Raw genomic sequence first — 24,268 nt, 5'->3', positions numbered from 1 at the left:
TGTTACTAGTATATTACAATATATGTCAAGTTAAGTGGAGTTTAAAAGGACAATCATGGATAAATGGCAAGAATCAAGGCAGTCAAAGCTTAATTTTTGAGTCCTGTAGTTTGCCGGTACAAACAGTAAACAGACCACAATTAGTAGTGTTAAAGACTGTCTCCACATAATGCAAGATCACCTGTAATACTATTTAGACATCATGCACTACGTTTCTCCACATTTTAATTAACCCGAGAGCCTGTTTAGGTGCTTATGTACAGGTGGTGCTATTTTGGTTAACAACTGTATTCAGATAGGCTCAGAAACTATTTATGTCCGTGTGTGAACGATACCATCTAAAAAAAATGGGTAATTACAGCTACTACCCACTTGTTTCCTCATGGGAAAATGAGGCACCTATTTGAGAGAGCTGTTTGTCTTACAGTAAGTGGATGACAAACCCGACAACCCGAGCGTCTGTTAGGGACGGCCACTATTTGAGGAAATGCAGTTTATCATCACCTTTTTTGCAGTTTTGCTTTACGGAGCAGATTTAAAAATATGTCTGTTGATGTTCCCTACTCTACGCAGCCCGGTAGTAAGATGGTGACCTCCGCAAAGTCATCGGTTCCTATGGTGACGGATCAGGCTGCAGCCATGCAATTGGGTCAGTGTGCCAAGAACCTGGCCACCTGCCTGGCTGAGCTGAGGACAGCCACACAGAAGGTAGCAGACAATCATCTTTGTATTTGTATTTTGCATGAAATGCAGTGGTCCAGTTGTGAAAGTACTGTGTATAAATTAACTTGGCATAATTTCCATAGTGCTGTTCTATGGGTTAATTTCCTTAGTGCATCGTCTGTTATGACTGAGGCTACTGTAGTTTGCGTGGCAAAAAGTGGTGACCTAACAGACTGTGACCAGGAAAACAAGAGAGAAAAGCTGTTTAGCTGACAGAGAAAAATAATTGTTTTACTTTTGAAGTTTTATAATGACTCATCCATGAGATTTGCCTGTGCAATTTATAACATACTGGTAGGAAGATAAATTTAAATTTAAGAAAAACACATCACACTACTGATAACTACTTAAACAAGTACTGCAGTTTTTCAGCTCGGCAGCCTACCTAGGTTGATGTCCCACTAGATACACTGTACAATATAATCCACCATTATACAATATACTTTTATTTATTTATTTATTTTAACTTACCGGTATTTGTGATATTTCTAGGCACATGAAGCTTGTGGCCCCATGGAGATTGACTCTGCACTCACTGCCATCCAGAAGCTAAAAAGTGAGCTTCAGGATGCCAGGCTAGCTGCGGCCAACACGAAGCTGAAGCCTCTGCCGGGAGAATCTGTAAGAAAAAGTCACATTACTCGTGACAATAGGAAAATGTAATTGAAGTTTTATCGAAGATTATCTTGAATGTTTTTTCAGTTGGAGAAGTGCGCTCAGGAGCTGGGCAGCACCTCCAAGTCAGTCGGGTCCTCCATGGCTCAGCTACTCACCTGTGCCGCACAAGGCAATGAACACTACACAGGTTGGTACTGTGAAAGAACTACACTATGTCTTTCAATTAGAGCTTGGTGATATGGCCTTAAAATAAGTTTTTTTGTTTTCCTCCTGTGGCTTATAGAAAAAGCAAATGCCATTATTACGTTTTTAAAAATGAAGTTTTGCTTTTTGTTTTTCTTTACTTTCTGGGATTAGCTTTAATATCCCGATACCATTAAAGTTTGACAAATAAACTCAAATAATCGATAAAATCAATTAACACAGATCATGTATCTTCACTGACGAATGCTCATGATAACTTGTGTGTGGTAGGCATAGCGGCCAGGGAGACGGCGCAGGCCTTGAAGACGCTGGCCCAGGCGGCGCGCGGAGTCGCGGCTTCCACCACCGATCCCAAAGCTGCTGCGGCCATGCTGGACTCGGCCCGCGACGTCATGGAGGGCTCGGCGCTTCTCGTCCACGAGGCCAAGGAGGCGCTAATGTCCCCTGGAGATGCTGAGAGCCAGCAGAGGTTGGCCCAGGTGAAATCTGACAGCATTTGACATAAATCTAGACTTTTATGCAAAATTTTTGCACTACTTTATAAGGTTGCTAAATATGATGATTTTTTTTTGTTTTTTTTTTGTAAGATTTGAAATAGTGTCTGGATACAATTTTGAAAGGGAAATCATCTCTTGTGCAGCTGATCTTCCTTTTGCACAAAATACCCTCACTGGGCAAAACATTAGGTACCCCTGTACTTCCTGAACTGTATAAAATACTGAAACTAAAGATCATGTATTCACATGCAGTAACAGAGTAACCAAAATCTAAAAAAACATCCCTCAGTTTAACAGCACAGTTCAACTTTACACCTTCCAAAATAAACAGTGTTGTTAAATCAGTAACTCTCTCACAAAATTGAGCATTATCATCTTTGTGAAAATTCTGCAGCGCTCCAAATTCTTTTATGCTCAAATTTAGACCTTAATTAGTTCACATAATCCTTGAATCTACCATTAACAATAAGCAATGTTGCTATAATTCTTTTTCCTTTTTTTTTGTACAAATTCATAATGTAGTGGTTGGCATTTTAGCATAAGAGAGATTGCAATTAACTGTCTTTCATAAATATGAAATATTGTGATGTCATTTTAAGACCATATCGCTCATTCCTCGTGGTCATCATTGGTGAAAGAGAGGTCTTAAATTGGGTGAAAGTTTCCTTAAAAAATAAATACAATTGTGAGACTTCCTTACACCTGCAAATGTCTGATTAGAGAGTCTTTCTGGTAAATATTTACAGCCGGGAGAGGGAAGTAAGAAGCTGAACATCTGTCATACTAAGCAAGGGAAGGTGCTGTAATTAAGCAGGTGGCATATTTTATAAGCAAAACATCCTAAATGATTTATGCCTTACCATCTAATTTTCCCAACTTAATAATTATTGTAGGCCACGATAAACACAAAGGTGAGGCTGCTTGTTAATGCAGCAGACTTTTGTATTATAAATCATCCTGCTCATGATCCTTTTAAATTTTCCTCTGGTCTTCGTCGAACCTGCAGGTGGCCAAGGCCGTGTCTCATTCATTGAACAACTGCGTCAACTGTCTGCCTGGTCAAAAGGACGTGGACATGGCTCTCAAAAGCATCGGCGAGGCCAGCAAGAAGCTCCTCATTGAAAGCGTGAGTAGAACAAGAAGTTCTTCTTCATAACTACACAGAGAGTTAATAGATGCTGGAAAAGAAACAGCAGTGTTGTTGCTTTTTAGATCCCACCAGCCTCCAAGACCTTTCAAGAGGCGCAGAGCGAGCTCAACCAGACAGCAGCCGACCTCAACCAGTCTGCGGGCGAGGTGGTTCACGCCTCCAGGGGCTCCAGCAGCCAGCTGGCAGTGGCATCTGGCAAGTTCAGCGAAGACTTTGACGAGTTCCTGGACGCTGGTATCGAGATGGCAGGCCACACTCAGGTCCGTCTTGCAGCTTGTAAATTTTACATAATTAACAAAATAATTGAAATATGAGGTGACGCTGTCACTTCAAATTGTTCATTGTTAGAGAAGGCAGTGAACCTTATAAATGGAAATGGTTATATTGTTCGCAATTGTTTCTGAACGGGTCTACGACAGCAGCATATTGTGTTGTCATGACTTCAAACGCCGATATAGTACTCTCTATTTTTTCACAGGTGACTGCCAGGTTTGGGTGAAAATCCAGTTTTCAAAAGCAAGGCACAGAGTTGACAATAGGAAGCCTGTAAAAGTATAAAGCCTGCCTTTAATTTCCTTATTTTGCCAGCATAACGTTTTGATTTTCCAGACTTTTTTTTTGCACATTTTAGGTTGACATCAATACAGATTTATAAAAAAAAAAAAAAAAAAAAAAAAAAAAAAAAAAGGCATTAACGTTCCTATTACTAATAGGCTTTACACGATCAGGATTTTTGGGGCCGATCCCGGATCAGCAAGCTTAAAAAAAACGATAACCGATCACCGATCCGATCACAAGATGGAGCAATGTGTCCATTTACATGACACATTTATTGTATATACTTGTGTACTGTATACTGTGTCCATCCATCCATCCATTTTTCTGTACTGCTTATCCTCACTAGGGTCGCGGGTGTGCTGGAGCCCATCCCAGCTCAAAATTATTCTCTAGCATTTTAGACAAAAGTTAAAACATCAATGACCTCTAGGGGGCATTCAAGGATTGGCCACTGACATCAGTTTAGGTCAGATCAACATTACAGAAATAATGGGTGCTAACTTACTGTAATTAAATTACTTTATTGCAATTCAATTACTTAAATAAATACTGTTAATGAAATGCTTACTCTAACTTTCTCACTGTCCCAGCTATATGGACGGGTGTTGTCCAGAGTTTGCGTCCGTTTGGCTTTTCCCTTTTATTTTTATTTATTTATTTTCCCCACGCTGCGTTGCTTGAATGCGGCATGCTGCTCCTCGTGTACATTCTTCAGGTGCCCAATCAAATTTGTTGAAGCATTTAGATGACGTTCCCCACAACGTACTTCATTTGTGCAGACTGCAAATAACTTACGTTGTTTGTTTATCTGAGACACCGCAAAATAGTCCCACACCGATATGTTTTTTAACCGACAAGATAGAAAAAAACTTAAATGGCCGTCAGATAGTTACAGTACTGCGCCACAAGACGTGACAAGGCTAAAAATAAATTAGCTTTTGGATTCATACGCAATGGCGACACGGAGTTAAATGTCTTGTGCGGAGCCGATCGATGACGTCATTGATCGGATCGGCGAATTATGACATGAGAGCCGATCAGCATAAAATGCTAATTATTGGCCGATACCGATCACACCGATCAGATCGGCGTAAAGTCTAATTACTGATGCTTCAAACTGCACAGAAGAGGGCACAGCTTATTGTTGCCAGTGTAGCACCTCCCCCATTTTTCCATTTTCTATGTCAAAATCAATCCTGGTTTTACAAAAATAAGCCCACCGTGACCACCTGTAGCACATTTCATAACACAAGCCGCTTGAATAACTATATGTTGCATCTGCATAAAGTATAAAACCTACCATCCTTCTGGTATGGTATGAGCAACTTCAGTCTGTTCTAATCATGCTTCTATCAACATGAATGTTTTTCATGTTTTGTTCTAGTTTTTAAATTTCAAGATTTGTTGTATGTTTTGTGTCATGTGGCTCATCATTTCAGAAGCGGGACGACCAGGTACAGGTGATTAGTAACCTAAAGAACATCTCCATGGCCTCCAGCAAGCTGCTGCTGGCTGCCAAGAGCCTATCAGTGGATCCTGCCGCAGCCAACACCAAGAACCTGCTAGCAGCCGCTGCAAGGTACCACCGCAGTGTGTTATTTGCAATGGTATTACTGGTTCTGATAGTTATGTTAAAGTGTTGTTCCCCCCGAGCAGTGATTCTCAAAGTGTAGTACGCATACCACTAGTGGGAGCCTGCGTACCACTAGCGCTCCCTCTCGTGTTACACGAAAAAAATCACTGAATTGTTTGTTTAAACTGTGCATAATGTTACAGTGCATTACAGTTTCATCCAGTATAGTACATTAAACACATTCACCGCCATTGACGGCTTTAGAAGTCAAATATCCATGTTAACTGGGAGGGCTGGCAGTGAATAATAATGTTGTTCAGTGGTATTTAACTTTTAAGTGCAATGCATTTGATCTTTTAGAGCTTTCTGTTTTCAAATATTTGCTTCGGTACAATTTCTTTTAAACTTTTGTGTACATTTTAATTGAGTCCTTATTTGAGTACATTGTTTTATTTTCCTATACTGAACACAATGTTCGAACTGTCCATAATATTACAGTGGTTAACAATAATATTAAATACCGTATACTTTTTTGTAAAAACATCTGCCTCATTTTAGATGAACACTTAAGCCTACTATATTTTAATGGTGATTATTATGGTGGTACTTGGAGAGCTATGTATTTTTTTAGGTGGTACTTGGTGTAAAAAGCTTGAGAACTGCTGTTTTAGAGAATAGAGTTTAGTTTTCCAGTTCCCCGTTTCAGAGCTGTGACTGACAGCATCAACCAGCTGATCACGCTGTGCACTCAGCAGGCGCCTGGCCAGAAGGAGTGTGATAACGCCCTGAGAGAGCTTGAGGTAAACCACACTCATTTTTTAAGCGTTATAGTTCCCATGAAGCAACAGGTTTGTGTAGTATGACTTGAATCTAGTTTGCAACCTTCATTAAAGACATTTTACCTCAAAACTGTCAGGGATTATTGTTCTGTGCTTATGTTAATGTCAGAACCCTATTAGTTTTGATGGATTTGAACAAAGATGTTTTCAGTAGTAGATGGTAGATGTCACATCGGTGCTAGTCACAATTTTGTTGTTTTATTGGGTTTACTGTAAAAAGCAAAGGTTTAATAATGCTGTATCTCTGTATAAAAGAGGTTGACTAAATTCTTCTAGGCTGTCAGAGGAATGCTGGACAACCCCAATGAACCAGTCAATGACCTCTCCTACTTTGACTGCATCGAGAGTGTCATGGAAAATTCCAAGGTAGGCTTTCTAGCTCCCCCAGCTGGGAGCTAAAACATCCCTCATCTCTAACTGGCTGTTATTGCACTCTTTTCATTCATGGTCTGTCCAGGTCTTGGGAGAGTCCATGGCGGGAATTTCCCAGAACTGCAAAACAGGAGCTGTGATGTCATTTGGAGATTGTGTAGGATTGGCGTCCAAGGCCCTCTGTGGGCTCACCGAAGCTGCTGGTCAGGTACGTATGAATCCTCAAATGTCAATGATTAATGTGCAGTGATTACAGTGTCCCCATGCTATTTTGCACATTTTTTTGTGGAATGCATCCATTTGTCAGTCCCGCTATATTGTGGAAGTCTGCAGTTCCTAGCAATACATTTGTATAGGTTTTTACAGTATGCAGAGGCATCTTGAATTACATGTTGAATTTGTTCTGTGACCAAGCTCATAACTCAATTTACTTATATTAAATACATTTTTTAAATGAATTGAAATCCTGTTAATCAGTTCCAGCCCACATAGAACACCGCCATTTTATGTTTTTCATAAATATGCCACTGTATTGTAAAACATGAATCTAAAAACATAAAAGAAAATCGAATGAAATTAACTGGTTTCATAAAGTGTAATTAAGCCGAAAGTTACTCCCACACTGTAGTATATTCGTGTGTTGAAGTGTGCCTTTGAGAGGCGAAGCCGAGTGAGTGACATCAGGAGGTCTGACTCCAGCTGGGGTTGGCCGTTTATAATGCGGTTAGTTCAGCGGTAGCGTCTGCTCCATGCTCCTTGTGACTTGTTTTCATTTTCTATTTGTATGTCTGGATGTTTCAGTCTCGTTTAACTAAATGGCTATAAGCAAATCAGCAACTTTTCTTTTCCGCATCACAAGATTGGCGACGTACAGTATATGAAGCTCAATTGCAACTCAAATTTTGGCTCGCAAGAGGAAATATCATTGTACTTGCTGTAATGGCCTCACACGTGGGAAAGTAGAGTCATTTATTGAACGCCGGGAGAACGGTGAACCACAAATACAATGAGCACACATGCAGGAACTGCTGTCGGCCTCAGCTCACGCCCAAATGCTCACGCAGATTTGCCGACATCACACATCTAACACACAGACACTGTAATATATGCAGTATTTTCTATAATTTTTTGTGTGTATAATTAAGTTTAAATGTGTTTAAAGTGGGTGAGAGTGGTAAAAATGTAAAAAACATTTTTTTTAATATGTGGTCTCTCTATATTGTGGATTTTCACCTCTTACAGTTGGGTCCAGAATGTATCCCTCACGATGAATAGGGGTTCACAGAGGGGTTTTTATTTTATTCATTTATTTATTTATTTATTTTTGCCTTAGGCGTCCTACCTGGTGGGCGTGTCGGATCCCAACAGTCACGCGGGTCACCAAGGTTTAGTGGACCCGATTCAGTTTGCTAAAGCCAACCAGGCAATCCAGACGGCCTGTCAGAATCTTGTGGACCCAGAGAGTAGCGCCTCCCAGGTATATGCAACCAGAAAATTAAACAGCCTAACGGGTATTGTTATTTATTGTTTCCCAAGTAAGATGTTTGTGCTATAAAATGGCTGCACATGGGTGAAAATTGCACTCTTTTCCTGGAGGGCTAATACAAACTATTGCAATCACGGATAGTTTGAGTAAAGTGCTGCAGTGACCTTTAATGGATTGTGAATCATTCAGGAATTGTTTTTTTTTAACCACTAACATTGCAGGTGCTCTCAGCAGCCACCATTGTTGCAAAGCACACTTCGGCGCTGTGCAACGCCTGTCGCCTGGCGTCCTCTAAGACCACCAACCCTGTCGCCAAGAGGCACTTTGTCCAGTCGGCTAAAGAGGTGGCCAACAGCACCGCCAACTTGGTCAAAACCATTAAGGTGGGTCTTGTCCTGCCAAAGCCGAATCAGTCCAATCACATTTTCATTCTGGTTTAAGCCTAGCCCTAATCACTATGCATTGTGATTCATCATAGCTCATTTCCAATTGTTTGATTCTTTTGATCAGCTAATGTGACAGCAGAGCTTGTTCCTGACCCTTTGCTGATGTCATTTTTCTCCCCGTAGGCTCTCGATGGAGATTTCTCGAACGAGAACAGGAACAGGTGTCGAGTGGCCACGGCTCCGCTCATCGAAGCGGTGGAAAACCTGACAATATTTGCATCCAACCCAGAATTTGCCACCATCCCAGCTCAAATCAGCCACGAGGTCATTCACAGACAGCTGCTTCATGTGTGTTTTATTGAGCAAAATACGTTTTGTATTTAATGTCTTTCTCCAACTTGTTTGCCTGCAGGGTTCGGCGGCTCAGGAGCCCATCATCCAATCGGCACGCTCCATGCTTGACAGCTCCACATACTTGCTCAAGACTGCCCGCTCGTTGGTTATCAACCCCAAAGACCCACCCACCTGGTCTGTTCTGGCTGGTCATTCCCGCACCGTCTCAGACTCCATCAAGAGTCTCATAACGGCCATCCGGTTAGTGAGGGGAATGGGCCCTTACCCATGTTAAAACTAATCTAATTTACTTTTATTACCATATTATATTAGGTTCTAACACACACATTCACAACACAAAAGTGGAATATTGGCAGTACTTTTCAAGCTATGTATGTTTGTATAAAAAATGCAACAGAAAAGTACAAGAGTTTAAGGTAAAATGTTCCAGTATTTGCATCCTTATTAAGGGTTTATACATGTACCTTGGCTATTAATTAGATTTTGTTAAGAGTTACTAACCTGAGTCATAGGATAACAGCGAGAGGGAATGTCTTCTTGCCAAATAGTGAGCCCACATTTACCTTAACTGCTAATGACTTTATTATTTATATTATTTGTTTTAAAAGGTGAGCCTAGTGGTTAGCAGGTCTGCCTCACAGTTCTGAGGTTCGGGGTTCCAATCTCAGCTCCAGCCTTCCCATGTCCAGTTTGGTTTTCTCTGGTGCTCCAACGTCCTCCCAAATTCCCAAAACATGCATGTTAGGTTCATTGAAGACTCTAAATTCTCTATAGGTGTGTGTACAAGCGTAATAGAAAATGGATGGGTAGATAATTAACTAAGTCAGTGGATAACAGTGAGTGGGACCTATTGCTTGCCAAATACTGAGCCCACTTTTTCCTTTGCAGATTTGTTAGTAGCTCATTAATGATATTTTTTAACTGTCTACTCTATATATCAGCTCCTGGACAATGCCAACACTAGATAGCTGACATTTATCAATTTAGAAATACTGGTAGTTAAAATATTATTATTAGCCCATAGACACTTACTATAAGGGTCCAGAAGTTGAACAATGTTTCTTTCTCTTCCTGTGTTCTCGTTGTCCCCTTTTTTCTTTCTCATCTCTCTTTGTCAAACTCTGTCCTCTTCACCGCCTGTTCATCATCGTCCGACCTCGCTCCCCCATCCATTTTATTGCTCTCTCCCCGGCCCATTTCCTTCTCAGGGACAAGGCCCCCGGCCAGCGGGAATGCGACTCATCCATTGATAACATCAACAAATGTATCCGGGACATTGAGCAGGCCTCTCTGGCTGCAGTCAGCCAGTACTTACCCTGCAGGGACGACATCTCTCTGGAGGTAAGGAACCGTTAGGAAAAAGGAAAGGAAATATTTCCCGTTTTCTTCCATACTTGTCCTTGTCAAATGATGACTTCTTTCGACATTTTCTTTGTCTCAGCTACTCGATGTTGTGTATGCTGTACACCTACATTCGTTCTGTTGGATTAGATTGTTGTCATTCCTCCAAATGTCTCTGTTTTATAATTTTAATCTGCACATACTGATATACTTCAAATCTTTTTTTTCTCTCGTATTGATATAAAGTACATATGGCTGGGTCCTTTCTTTGACATACTTTAAAGAAATACTATGTCCACATTTTCATGTACTGATAACTTTTTTTTTTTTGTATTTCTTTTTTTTTTTTTTAACCTGTCCTGTTCAGCTACATGGCCATGCAGAACGGTGAATCTGTATGCCTTTTCTTATGGAACAGTTAGCTGTGCAGCAGGGGAGTTTGAAATAGTCCATCTGCTTATTTATTTATTTTATTATTCTGATGTTTATTGAAAATGCATCTGGACAGAAAATTGTTTTAGGGGATAGACAGAGCGACAGATCGGACAAGGGAAATAGGGGTGCAAACCACAGCAGAAAAATAGTTAGACAGTCTAGATATTTGACAGGGGGACACCCGGTGAGGACATGCAACAACTAACCAATAGAACAAGATGAGAGAGGACACAAAAGGACAGGATATGGGCAATGAGCAAGGCAGTGCTACTGATGAGTGGTGGGCTGGGATGCTTTTTATAGTCTCTAAACACCTGTAAGAGTTCATATCTTAATATAACCCGTGTTGTTATTATTAGTGGTCCCAGCACAAGAAGTTAAAGCCTATAGCGCGTCTATGGATCTTATGAGTGAATGAACACCATATCATATGCATGTTAGTCAGCTGGTGTACGGAGTTGCTGAGCCGGTACGTCGAGGAAGCGTGGGCCTGGCCCCCTCCACCCACAAGGGGGGCCAAGGCAAGCGAGCCCATCCTGCGGGGGACCCAGCCAGGGAGACGTCACCCACTAACTACCCAGGGCGGTCCCCCAGCCCAACCGAAGCGCCCCGACCATTCCCAAAGGGTCTTATGGGTACCGGACCACCGCTCCCACATAACATACTTAAAAACATACTGATCCTCTAGTGGTTTGTATTCAAGTCAATAGCATCTTTCTCATAGTGTCTCATAGAATACCAACTTTAGTAATCTGTAATATCTGTGGACCAGCCAGCATTGTGTAAAATGCTTGTAAAAGTTTTTCCACTCCTAAGTTGATCAGACAATATTTATTTCAAGACATATACATTGAATATAAAAAGTCTACAAATGGGAGTCAGCACATACCTGCCACCATTTAAAGTGCCTATGATTAACCCCAATTAAATTAAAGATGTTCTAGTAGGCTTTTCAGAATGTTTTTTGTTGCATTTACAGCACAGGCCAAGGTCCCAAGATGGCTTTCAATTCATCAGAGGGATCTTCACGGGTATCAGTCAGGATAACAGTCCAAAAGCTTTTCCAAGGCATTAAATATAGCATTGCCCTGCGATTGGCTGGCGACCGGTACAGGGTGTACCCCGCCTACCGCCCGAAGGTAGCTGGGATACGATCCAGCAGCCCGCGGCCCTAGTGAGGATAAGTGGTAAAGAAAATTGATGGATGCATAAATATAGCATGGAACACAGTGAATAAAGTCATCATCATATGGCGTGACAGTGACGTTGCCAAGACCTGATCAACCCTCCAAACTTGATGAAAAGACTAGAAGTGGTCAGGCAGGCTGCCTTAGAGGCTGATAGCAACACTGAAGAAGCTGCAGGAATGTATTTAATACATGGGACAACAATTCCCTTCAGTCTTCTTCATATATCTGGGCTATGGGATAGGGTATCCAAGCCCAGCTGCATTTTGCAGACACACTTGAAATTTCCCAAACACGTAGCAAGCTAGGAATGTTGCCAATCTTTTTGGCCATAATTCAAAAGGTATTTTTAACAAACACAACACTGCTCATCACCAAAAGAATACACTACACTACAGTGAACATGATTTGGGGCTGTTTTTCTTCAGCTAGACCTGAGGCCTTAGACATGGTGGAGGAAATTACGAACTCTTCCAAATAGCAGTCAGTGTTAGCACAAAATCTTCAGGCTTCTGCTGGAAAACTGAAGATGAAAAGGTACTTCATCTCTCAGCATGACAATGACTCAAAGCACAGCTCCAAATCGACGAAAGAATGGTCTCACCAGAAGAAGATGAAGGTTTTGGAATGGCCCAGCCAGAGGCCAGTCCTGAATCTGATCAAACGTGTGTGGTGATCTGAAGAAGGATGTGCACAGGAGATGCCCTCACAATCTGACAGATTTCGAATCGGGCATATATTGCCACACTGATGAACTCCTGCCCAACAAGATTGAATGCTGTAATAAATGTATTAGTTTGAAGATGTGCATATTTTTGAAAGCAGGTTATTGTAATTTTTTTTTTTCCCCTCGTAAAAGATTACACTTAGAGGGCAATGGGCATATTCTGTATGTCGAGGTTTAGTTTTCTGGGCACCGGGTTCCAGATGAAGCACATTGAATGCAAATCTGCCTCTCCCATAAATTGGCACACAGGAACAAATCCACTTTCATTTCCTCTTCGTTTTAGGCCCTGCAAGAGCAGCTGACATCCTCCGTGCAGGAAATTGGCCACTTAATCGACCCTGTTTCTACCGCTGCCAGAGGCGAAGCTTCCCAACTAGGACACAAGGTATATAGGGCAACACACTAATGACTTTACTTTAATGCTATAACTGTGAAGCAAGACAAATGTCGTAGTATGAAGAATCCCTGTGGGTGGATGTTCCACACCCACCTGCAATAAGTGAAATAAATGCAATAAGAAAGACGACGTATAAGCACATTTTTTAAAAATAGTTTTACCCCTCCCACATTTTTTAAACACATTGTTTTCATATTAAAACAGACTTTTAAACACATTGTAAGTCTATTTGAAAACAGACAAAAAAAGAAGAGCTTAATGGATGCTGTTCAGGCGTACCCCCTAGTGGCTGTGAGAAGTGTAGTGACGGCATCAGACCAATTTGATTGGAGGCTTTGTGTTTTGAGGCTTTGGCATGACATTTATTTTCCCTCCATAAAGTCGTCTTAGATCCACAATTATATTCCCCCCCCCTCCAAAAAAAAAAAGTCATTTTCGGCAATCAGAGTCTTTGAAGCTTATGTGAGTTTTGGCCTCAGGTGAGCCAGCTGGCCAGCTACTTTGAACCGCTGATCATGGCTGCGGTGGGCGTGGCGTCCAAGCTTAAAGACCACCAGCAGCAGATGACCTTCCTGGATCAGACCAAGACCCTGGCAGAGTCTGCCCTACAGATGCTCTATGCCGCCAAGGAGGGGGGAGGAAACCGAAAGGTCAGGTCTTTGCTAATGGTTGTCTACAAACATGCATGATGGTAATACAGTATTTTGATGAAATCTACACTGTCCCCATGCTTACGTGTTTTTTTTTTCAGGTACTTCAGCTTCTTTCCAAATATCAAAAACATGCATCTTCGGTTCACTGAAGGCTATAGAATATTTTGTTTAAAAATGTGATATCTAGTGAATTCTTCATTCACTTGGATTTTTTTTTAAATTTATTTATTTATTTATTTTTACCCCTAAGTCTGGAATTTCCAACTTCCTAATTTTCTTGACCCTTGGGTCTGGCTGCTTCTTTTGCCTTATTGTAACAATTTTTTTCTCGCTGGATTAACACAAAGTAATTACAAAGACAACACAGAGCAGCCTGGCTTCAATTCTTTATGTTCTGATTGTATGTTGTCACGACAACTCTCAGGCGTCCCACACACACGATGCCATTGCTGAGGCCTCCCAGCTCATGAAGGAGGCGGTGGATGACATCATGGTGACGTTGAACGAGGCTGCCAGTGAAGTTGGCATGGTCGGGGGCATGGTGGATTCCATCGCGGAAGCCATGGCCAAAGTAAGTCCAATTTATTAAAGTAGACATGAAATTTTTTTCCACAATCCCCAGGCGTCTTGTGTCATGATTTCGTCAAAGTACCCCAAGGATTGGGGATTACACAAAACCAAGATGAAAATTACTGTCATTTACAGTATTGTGCGTATCAGTGTATGTGGCACATGCCGCAAACACAAATATGCTCCCTCCCTCACTGTATTGGTGGAACGTTTTTCAGAAACGGCGAGCGAAAGATTTACCAGGTTGTTTAATTTCACACTTGATGAGCGGCAAGCACTCCAGAGACTGTTTGCAAACTATTTGCTTCCAAACAATTAAAAGGTTTCCATAATATTTCCCCTTTAGATGTTTGCATTGTTTTATGCCAAGCTACTGGAGCTCTAGTAGGCTAAGTGAAAGAAGTTCTTGTAAGATTGCAGGCTGGTTTCAGACACCAGACTGCTTCTCCTTGGCGTCATCTCTCTGCTGGCCTCTCTATGATGTGTTAATTTAACACAAATGCTGTAATGTATGCAGTGCAAACTGCCGATCACGTTTTTTCTTTTTTATATCTCTCTATAGTATTAGTAGCAGTAGGATTTTCACTGTGCTATACTGTATGCAGTGTTTCCCCAAATTGTCTCCATCCCTCTAATAGCCGCAGTTGCCCCCATCAGTCGCCCAGAGAAATAGTTGCCTTCCCCAAATTGATGTCTCCTTTCCCCCCCAATTCAAAATTGTTATAGATGCTGTTCTTCACATTACAAAGTTAGTTGCTGAGCCCATGTGAGCTCTGTTGCTAACAAAAAGAGCAGCACCTACTAAAGCAAGTAAACAGTCTCTCAGATGAATTAAAGTGTGGAGTCTTAAGTGTTAAAGATGATCTTGATGATTTAGGAAAAGGTCTCTTTCACCGCAGTTTGACGCTCACATACAGTATGTGGTCACTCCACAATGTTGTGTGCATCAATGTTTATCTTGCTGGGAGGTACACAGTGTATTTTTTCAGCCCAGTCTGTATCACTTCTTGACATTTATTATTCCATCCATCCCTTTTCTGAACTGCCTATCTCTCCATAATATTATTTTATTATTCGCTATAAACTCCAGTTTCACTTGACATGCATGTTAACATAGGGAGCGAACCCTGCTGTGAAAATCCACAAGTGATTGACACCCCTCAAAATATTATTCCAAAGATGTTAACAGGTCCCCTCCCTAAATAAATGCTGCCTTCCATCTGCAGTTGAGTAAATAAACACACAACGCAACTTGCTGAAATTTGGGTATTGCTATGATGTAATGGTAACATTTAATTTAATGTGTAGTTTTATTTTGTATTCATATTGTTTTAAAATGCTTACTTTTTTTTTTAAGCAAACTAAGCGTTTCTTATTTCTTCAGCTAGATGAGGGAACGCCATTTGAGCCTGAGGGCTCATTTGTGGATTACCAGACCAGTATGGTGAAACACTCCAAAGCCATTGCAGTTACTGCTCAGGAAATGGTAAACCCCATTAGAACTTCAAATGTTACACACTACTGTACAGTATATAATAAAATGGTATGAAATGGTCAAGTTTGGTGTGTTATGACTCAGATGACTAAATCGGTGACGTGTCCAGACGAGCTCGGAGGTCTGGCATCTCAAGTGACCGTCGACTTCAGCCAGCTGGCCGTGGAGGGTCGGATGGCTGCCCACAGGGCCGAGCCTGAAGAGGTGCCAGCGGTGACCCCCGCACATGTCATAACACAACACACAGGGGACATCATGAGCAACCTTTCTGTTATGTCTTTCACAGATCGGCTTCCAGATCAAGACCCGAGTGCAGGAACTGGGCCACGGCTGCATCTTCCTGGTGCAGAAGGCCGGAGCTCTGCAGATCACTCCTTCGGACGGCTTCACTAAGCGAGAGCTCATCGACTGCGCACGCACCGTCACAGAGAAGGTATGCATCATCATCATTCAGAATATCTTTTGTTTGATTGCATATTTGTCATTGTATTTATTTTGCTTATTCTAATCCTAACCCATTTTTTTCTCATAGACCTCATGTTTTCTTTAGTTACCTGTGTGATTTGTATTATTGTTACCCACTGCCAAACTAAATCTTAACTGTGCACAGTCATATATATGGTCTTTTATTAGAATTAAATGACATTACAGTCCTCTGCATTTGTCGTAATACTTAAATAGCTCACAGAGCATATTGAATTAGTCTACCATGAACACATTTGGATTTTGAACAGATCTTCCTGTACATAATTAGTAGTAATAGAAGTAGTACAATTTTATTTTTCTTGGTCATTTAATTTTCCCCCAAAAAATAAATGTAATCCAAAATCATGTAATCTTGGGACAAATTATAGTGCCTTATTTTCTGTATGAAATTTTACAAAATTGTGTGCTTGTTTAAGTCTTAATGTAATGCTCTTTTACCATATTTCCTCGTATAGTTACCAGGGATTTAATCATTTACGTCATGGTGTTCATTAGAGGGGGAGGCTTTTATTTGTTCGATGCCTTTTTAATTTGATTTACCGCCATCATAATGTCATAATTATAAATCTATAAATAATGACACTAAATTAGTACAATATATGAATCACAAATATTTTTTTTTAATAAGATTTCTGGACACCTCTGTTGTGTTTGGAAAACAGTCACACCTTTAGACGTCACCACAACCGTCAGCTTTACAGATGCCACACCAGCTCTGCAGACAGCATATCCTGTGGTAATGACGTCTATTATGACACAGGGTGGTGTAAACCAATGCTATTCGCAGGAGATAGGGACCTAGCCCTTCTGCAAATAGCAACAGAATGGGATTCACACATAGAAAAATAAAAACCAAATAGTCAGGGCTTCAATGTATTTCTGATTGCTGTCATTACTTTCCAAGGTGTGAAATAAAACAGGAGAAAATACTGCAAAAGTACAATTTTTACTGTTAATTATCTACACTGCTGTCTTTTAAGCATACACAGCAAGTACACAGTGCCGCCTCCTGTTGCTACCCGCATTATTCCAGCCTTTCTTCGTGTGTGCGTCCCCAGGTGTCCTTGGTACTGTCGGCCCTGCAAGCAGGCAACAAGGGAACACAGGCCTGCATCACAGCGGCCAGCGCCGTGTCGGGCATCATCGCTGATCTGGACACCACCATCATGTTCGCCTCCGCCGGCACACTCAACGCTGAGAACGACGAGTCCTTCGCCGACCACAGGTGGGAGCGTTGATGAATTTCTCACGTCTGTAGTTTCAAATCGCCCGTCTGGTTATCTGGAATCAAAAGCTGACAAAATGACTTAGTAGCAGGCTGACAAAAGGGGAGGAAAACGTTTTCTTCTGTCGGAAAGTACAAATTACCCTGTCTTTGAAAGATGAAGTCTCACATCTTTCACTGTTCTGAAGATGTCTCCTCAAGATTTCTCACCATGACAACATAAGTATGCTATTATTTGACACCGTGACCAAAAAGATGATCCGAGATTGGAATCGAAAATTGCTCATCACGTCCATCCAGATCTATGACAGTGGAAAATGCACAGAAACCCTCACGGTTTTTGTTCATTCGCTTTAAATTAGTTTTATTTCTGCATTGGCTGAGGAAAGCTTTCCTAGCAATATATCAGCATAGCATTTATTAGGCTACAGTATGGGAGTGAGTAATGGATATTTATAGATATTATTTATAGATGTTTGTCTGTCCCATCATAGAGATTTATGTTTGCAACAGTACTTGAGCTCTCACATAAGCCAAACGTATCAATTCATTGAATTTTGAGGACTTAATGACATATTTTTGGTGAGATTTGTGTTGACAAGGCTGCAGTTCCCCACTAAAAAGTCCAACTAAACACACAACGCAACTTGCTGAAATTTGGGTATTGCTATGATGTAATGGTAACATTTAATTTAATGTGTAGTTTTATTTTGTATTCATATTGTTTTAAAATGCTTACTTTTTTTTTAAGCAAACTAAGCGTTTCTTATTTCTTCAGCTAGATGAGGGAACGCCATTTACAGTACTAATTACAGTAGTAACTAATTGCGCTTTCATCATCTTGCAAATCAGAGCAAATGCTCGAGATCTCTGGTGGGCTTCACTGTAGTCGTCTACGATGAGGCTTTTTCTTTTTCCAGTTATTGTTTTGTCATGTGTACATAATAATAATGGTAATATTGATACTTTTACATGTAATTTTTAAAACACTTCATTTTTAAATACAAAATTAATTCAAATATTTAGTACATTAAGAATAGAAATAAATGAATCATAGTAAAGATTTTCAATATATTTCTAAAATAAAAAAAAAAGAAAGATAAAACAAGATACAAAAGAGAAAGCCGACCAGGAGAGAAGTGTTTTCATTTTACATCATGCAACGAAGTCTTAGTTGTGAAAAAAAATGATGTAAAAATATACTTTGTGCTGTATTGATATATTAATGAAGAGATAGTTGTGTCCTGTACACCAATAAAGAAAATATATGCACGATACCAAAGGTATTATAAATTAAAAATGTATAATTTTACAAACAAATAAATAGATGAACAAATAAACAATGAATCAATCCTAAGATGCTGTGGCAGGTGTTTATTTATTTATTTATTTATTTTTTTATAGATTTTGCCATACTTTATTTCTGTCAAATGTTTCCCTCTTTTTGTCCTCTATCCCCTGTCCATAACTCTCAGAGAAAACATTCTGAAGACGGCCAAAGCTCTGGTGGAGGACACAAAGATGTTGGTGTCAGGCGCGGCTTCCGGCCAGGACAAGTTGGCGCAGGCCGCCCAGTCCTCTGCCAAAACCATCACCCAGCTCACGGATGTGGTCAAACTGGGCGCTGCCAGTATCGGCTCGGATGATCCAGAGACGCAGGTCGGTCAAGTACGGTTGTCGTAGAAACATTACTTCACCATTAATGCCTCATTATATCTTATAACTGATTGTTTTGACTCTAGGTGGTTCTGATAAATGCTGTCAAAGACGTCACCAAGGCACTGGCAGAGCTCATCTGCGCCACCAAGTGTGCTGCCGGCAAAGCGGCAGACGACCCGTCCATGTACCAACTGAAGAGTGCGGCCAAGGTATGGGCATCACTCCATCCATTTTCTTTTCCGCTCATCCTCATTAGGGACATGGGTGAGCTGGAGCCTAGAAGAAAGAGTAGTAGGAATACTAGTACAGTAGTATGGAAAGCTGTTTGAGGATTTATTCCATACCTGGATATCAAGGATATGGATATTTTACTACACATCGAGAACAGTGACATGATAAAATTCTACTAGTTAATATCTAGTGTTTCACTAATACTACGAGTAGTACACAGATGTGAACTACTGCACCATTTTGCCTCACTTGTAACCTGTAATTGTCCTATTATATTAGTATGCCAAAATTGTTCTACTAGTGAGGACAAAGAGCATACTATATTACATGGACCTTAAGCTGGATATCAAGGCTATTGTATAAATGCTCAAACAGCTTGCCATTAAGGCGTTATACACTCTATACTACCAGGAAAAAACAAATAATGAAAAATTAAGAAGAAAAAAAATACTCTTAACAAACTCCACACCTTACGATAATCTTTCGGATACATCCAAGAACCAGGCCTTTGCTGACATTGATCGAAAGCAGGGAAAAATGCTCAAATTTGGCCCGATTATCTCATTGCACATCTTGCTTCATTTGTTATTGTGTCGCATCTGTCTAACTGTCATTACTAAATATGAGGGAGGCCCACACGCCCCCTATTGTATATTTTAGGGTACTACAAGCCTTACTGACAAACCAAGCATGCTCATGTACAAAAAAAAAGGGAAGTAAGCTCATTATCATATTGAATGTAAGGTAGGGAATAAATCATGGCTTAAGATAGATACTCACTGGCCACAATATTAGGTGCATCCACACATTCAGATTCTGGGAAACGTTTTGCCTAATAGAATGTCACACAGACTTCAACCAAGATGGTGAAATTCTAAACATGTCTGTCTGAATGGGTTTGTTAATGGGGTAATACTGTTCCTCTCCAGGCCTGTAGGTGTTGGTATTGCACACAACAAAGTGGGTGCCAACTGCTACAAACACTGCAGCTTTATCTGATGGATCTAGTCACTCACTTCACATTTAGACCCCAATGCAAGTAGACAATGTTTTCTTGCACTTTCGTCTGGATTTTCACCCAAAAAATGTCTATAGGTTATTCTTTAGCCCATTCGTTTGATCTGTTTGATATGTAGTTATTGTATAATTCAACTAAGTCATTTGGGTTGGCTCCATACATTTTATTTTTGTATTATTTCTGATATTTATGATGAAGGGTATCCCAAAAACTGATTGAACCCAGTCTGTAAAACTAGAAATAGAACTAGAGACCAGGGGGACAAGACTTGTTTTCTTTTATACCATTAAATTCTCTTTAATTTAACGGTTTAGACTTGTCTCTGTCAGTAAAGATTGAATCAAAACAAAATACATTATGAGTAATGGCCAGTCAAAGAGTGAGTATATTTTTTGGGACAGCCTGCATATTTGTGTTCTTTTATATAAGCTGTTTGTATCCTTAAGCCATCACCTTACCGTGGTGGAGGGGTTTGTGTGTCCCCAATGATCCCGAACCCGTTGCTGGACACCAGCGGTGAGGGATGCCGTCAAGTTGCAGAAGGAGTCCTATCAGGCCTCGATTATTGAGTTATTATTTATTGTATTACCTCTTTTATTTAGTAGGGCACAGTGCAAGTGCTGTGGATGACTGATAATTATTGCTTTCAGGTGATGGTGACCAACGTGACATCCCTGCTGAAGACTGTGAAGGCCGTGGAGGATGAGGCCACGCGAGGCACCAGAGCGCTGGAGGCCACCATCGAGTGCATCAAACAGGAAATGGCGGTGAGATAAGGCCAGCTGACGTACGGCTCTGTCAATAAATGCTGTCCTAATGCTCAAATCACCAATTAAACTAGGGCTGCACGGTATTGGAAAAAAATGACATTGTGATTTTCTTTAACCCTGAGGTATCTATTGCGATGTTAATAAATACAAGATAACATACACGTAACGTGAAAACCAGCACACATTTCCCTTTTTTCCCTCTGTAGAAAGACTATGCTCAGTAGAGCACAAATGTATACGGACTAATTTGTATGAAGTCTGCCTGTATTTAAATGCACTGAAGTATTGCGCAATAGTCTCGCCAGACATGAAGTTAAAACCATTTCTTTTCATGCCCATAAACACATTCCTGACACTATTCATTTGTTTTTAATTAATTTAATTATTTTACACCTTGTTAACATATGTATTAGTATTTATGTATTTGAGTGCATTAGTTTAAGCAAATAACATTGTTGTCTACACGAGCTTTGTCCCTTCAATAATGCCGTGGCTCTCCCCGCTACCCTCAAGTGTAGTCGGTTGCGACATGCATTTGTTCGTCACATTCTGAAGACAAATACAGTAAATGCAGTTGTGTATTTTGTCCTCATGAATACTTATTTATAAGTTTATGTTAATAGATATTACAGTTAATTGACTGCATATCAGTACACCAACATTGCGAAGGACCCTGCAATGTGACTATTGTGCACACATACATTGCGATGATGATGCTCAAACTAATATATTGTGCAGCCCTACATTAAACACAGATAGGCTGTGTTCGCAACCATAAACTCATTCCCTACTCCCTAATGATTATACTGTATGGGTTTTTTGTATTTTGGACAATATAGTTCACTCATCAGTCAAATGAAAAATGCAGTGGTGCCTTGAGATATGAGTGACCCAGTTTAAGAGTTTTTCAATATACAAGCTGTTGTTCAGCCTTTTTTTTTTTTCTCTTTGCTTTGAGTTGCAAGCAAAAATTTGAGATACAGTACAAACGCTTTATGGTAGCAGTGAACTCAATTCACTTCACAGCAAGCAGCAGTTTGGCAGATAGTGAACAGTGTTTATTGCCACTCCCACTTGAAGTTTACTGTCAAACTAAATACAGGTGTACAAGAAAGAGGACTGCACATTTGGACACATTTAGAACATTTGGAAAAGGAAGTATTCATTCTGGTGTATTTGGTTTGTTGCATGACATCTGTCTTCCTGTTTCGTCATCCAAAGTTGTTCCAGTCCCGGGACCCTCCGAGCAAAACAACCACGCCAGAGGAGTTCATTCGCATAACCAAGGGCATCACCATGGCGACGGCCAAAGCTGTAGCTGCCGGCAACTCGGCCCGACAGGAGGACATCATCCACACGGCCAACCTCAGCCGCAAAGCCATTTCCGACATGCTCGCCAGCTGCAAGGTGCTTATAGTTCAACACTTGACGGTGAAATCGTTAGTTGCTACAATCAGTGTTACTGTTTTGTGCTATGCAGCAAGCGGCCTACCATCCCGATGTCAACGAGGAGGTGAAGAACAGGGCGCTGAGATTTGGATCCGAGTGTACCTCTGGGTACATTGATCTACTGGAACAAGTACTCATGGTGAGTGGTTTCTGTGTTACATATTCTTTTAGATATGTTCAACAGTTTGGACTGGTATCTGGTTTGTGTAGCCTTATTTCGGTGAAGTTTTGACATTATGCAATTTCCCTTAAATCGTCAGGGAATTATATTTATTGAGTGCAAATAATGTCTTTGTTCATCTACATAACGCATAATGACAGGCAGAGCCATGAAATGCTCTTCCATTAGAATGGCAATAAGCACAAAATTACCGGTGTATCCAACCATTTCCATTCCTACAACAGAATAATAGCTTTGTGTTCAACTAAACAGGCCCAGATTTCATAATGAATGAAAATGTGCCTTGGCTCAATAAAGGTTGGGAAGCACTGCGTTAAACCTCAGACAGTGTCAATCAAAACACAGCATTATTATTTTTGTAGGCTATAGGCTAAATTTCTGATTCAATTCTAGTATTGGATCTCACTCTCTTTGGGGTGTTTATAGTTTATTCAAGGTCACTTTTTTTTCTACGTAGGTGTTACAGAGGCCCACTAATGAGCAGAAGCAACAGCTTGCGGCGTGTTCAAAACGAGTGGCTGGCGCGGTCACAGAACTCATCCAGTCTGCCGAAGCCATGAAAGGTAATCTTACACACACCAAAATATATAGTACAATATTAATTGCTCAAATAAATAGAAAAACGAAAACAATGTTGTAACCTTGAGAAAGTGTGCACACAATGTGAGAATGAAGTTATAATTCCTGCAAAAAGTACATTTTACTGAATGCACATCAAAATACCAACACACCTAGGTGCCACTGTCGCTCTCTTTCAAGGCCTGACCAAGAAAATCACATACAGTATAAATTTCATAAATGAATTGGAAAAAACAAACAAACAATTAAACGACATGAACAGTCGCCGAAACTCCCTGCTTTCTGCTATTCGGGTACTATCGCGGAATTCTTGGTGCATGCTATTTTTGCACCGCCCCCAGCTACCTACGACTACGGGTGGCTAGTTATTGCGGCTAAACTTGATGCAAAGACGAAAATTCACTTTGTCCAATGTGAACGCAGCGTAAGTCACTAATTATCACCTCCATGGCAGCGAAGATGATTCACTTCTGACAAGTATCGTTATCACAAAAGGAGGATGAGGAGTAATAGGTGAAAGACTAAGAAGCCATGGTAATTGCTAAGCTATTGCGACATGTAGTCGCAAAAACACCGAAATAAGTGATTGGTTGTCACATAGGTATGGCTAGAACTGCGTTATAGTGGAGCGTAACCAACTTTGAACAGAAAAATAGCGGGAAAATGAGTCAATGTCTAGAGAGAAGATAACGCACAGCAATACAGTACACCGTCTGAAACCTGAAATGAATTAGTACGTCACTGCATAGGGGCGTATTAGGTTAAAAGTATATTATCAATATTTATAAGATAACCTTAACCTTTAGTCCCACAATGTGGAAATTTGCAACACTTCAGCAGCAATGGTGGATACAGGAAATACAAAAATTGCATGCCGGAGAAGAAGTTCATTGCACAAAATAGAAACCTGAACTATTGTCCATGCATAAACTAGCCAATGCAATGCAATCTATCATCGTATTATTTTTATTTTCTTTGTTTTGTTTTTTGCAAAATAGAGTGCTGAGTTTTAATTTGAATTTTAAAAAATTTGATTAATCTGGTTTAATAACTTTCTTTACTATGGTTGAAAAGAGAATCGGTAAAGGCCAATTAATCCATATAT

General features: G+C 40.5%; 1 protein-coding gene across 4 annotated transcripts in view; it reads left to right on the top strand.

Annotated features, from left to right (window-relative positions):
• The window catches only part of tln2a (talin 2a), a 127,399-nt gene that overhangs the window by 93,948 nt on the left and 9,183 nt on the right, over positions 1–24,268 (top strand). For 3 of the 4 annotated variants that reach the window (XM_061765783.1, XM_061765781.1, XM_061765782.1), the window contains 28 exons: positions 574–708; positions 1,216–1,344; positions 1,426–1,528; positions 1,816–2,024; positions 3,049–3,168; positions 3,255–3,452; positions 5,190–5,329; positions 6,030–6,123; positions 6,439–6,528; positions 6,620–6,742; positions 7,868–8,011; positions 8,242–8,403; positions 8,590–8,730; positions 8,819–9,000; positions 9,969–10,101; positions 12,734–12,835; positions 13,327–13,497; positions 13,925–14,071; positions 15,455–15,556; positions 15,650–15,769; positions 15,852–15,998; positions 17,110–17,276; positions 18,752–18,935; positions 19,019–19,144; positions 20,835–20,951; positions 22,176–22,361; positions 22,435–22,542; positions 23,042–23,147. In XM_061765783.1, the coding sequence (XP_061621767.1) occupies positions 574–708; positions 1,216–1,344; positions 1,426–1,528; positions 1,816–2,024; positions 3,049–3,168; positions 3,255–3,452; positions 5,190–5,329; positions 6,030–6,123; positions 6,439–6,528; positions 6,620–6,742; positions 7,868–8,011; positions 8,242–8,403; positions 8,590–8,730; positions 8,819–9,000; positions 9,969–10,101; positions 12,734–12,835; positions 13,327–13,497; positions 13,925–14,071; positions 15,455–15,556; positions 15,650–15,769; positions 15,852–15,998; positions 17,110–17,276; positions 18,752–18,935; positions 19,019–19,144; positions 20,835–20,951; positions 22,176–22,361; positions 22,435–22,542; positions 23,042–23,147 (3,886 nt within the window). The remainder of the gene's footprint in view (positions 1–573; positions 709–1,215; positions 1,345–1,425; positions 1,529–1,815; positions 2,025–3,048; positions 3,169–3,254; positions 3,453–5,189; positions 5,330–6,029; positions 6,124–6,438; positions 6,529–6,619; positions 6,743–7,867; positions 8,012–8,241; positions 8,404–8,589; positions 8,731–8,818; positions 9,001–9,968; positions 10,102–12,733; positions 12,836–13,326; positions 13,498–13,924; positions 14,072–15,454; positions 15,557–15,649; positions 15,770–15,851; positions 15,999–17,109; positions 17,277–18,751; positions 18,936–19,018; positions 19,145–20,834; positions 20,952–22,175; positions 22,362–22,434; positions 22,543–23,041; positions 23,148–24,268) is intronic. The other variant, XM_061765784.1, reaches the window with a different exon arrangement.

The sequence above is a fragment of the Phyllopteryx taeniolatus genome, chromosome 2 (assembly GCF_024500385.1).
Source record: "Phyllopteryx taeniolatus isolate TA_2022b chromosome 2, UOR_Ptae_1.2, whole genome shotgun sequence".
In the NCBI taxonomy this organism is placed as follows: Eukaryota; Metazoa; Chordata; class Actinopteri; order Syngnathiformes; family Syngnathidae; genus Phyllopteryx; species Phyllopteryx taeniolatus.
Note: the sequence above shows the minus strand (reverse complement) of the source record. Positions and strands in the feature narration are given on the sequence as shown.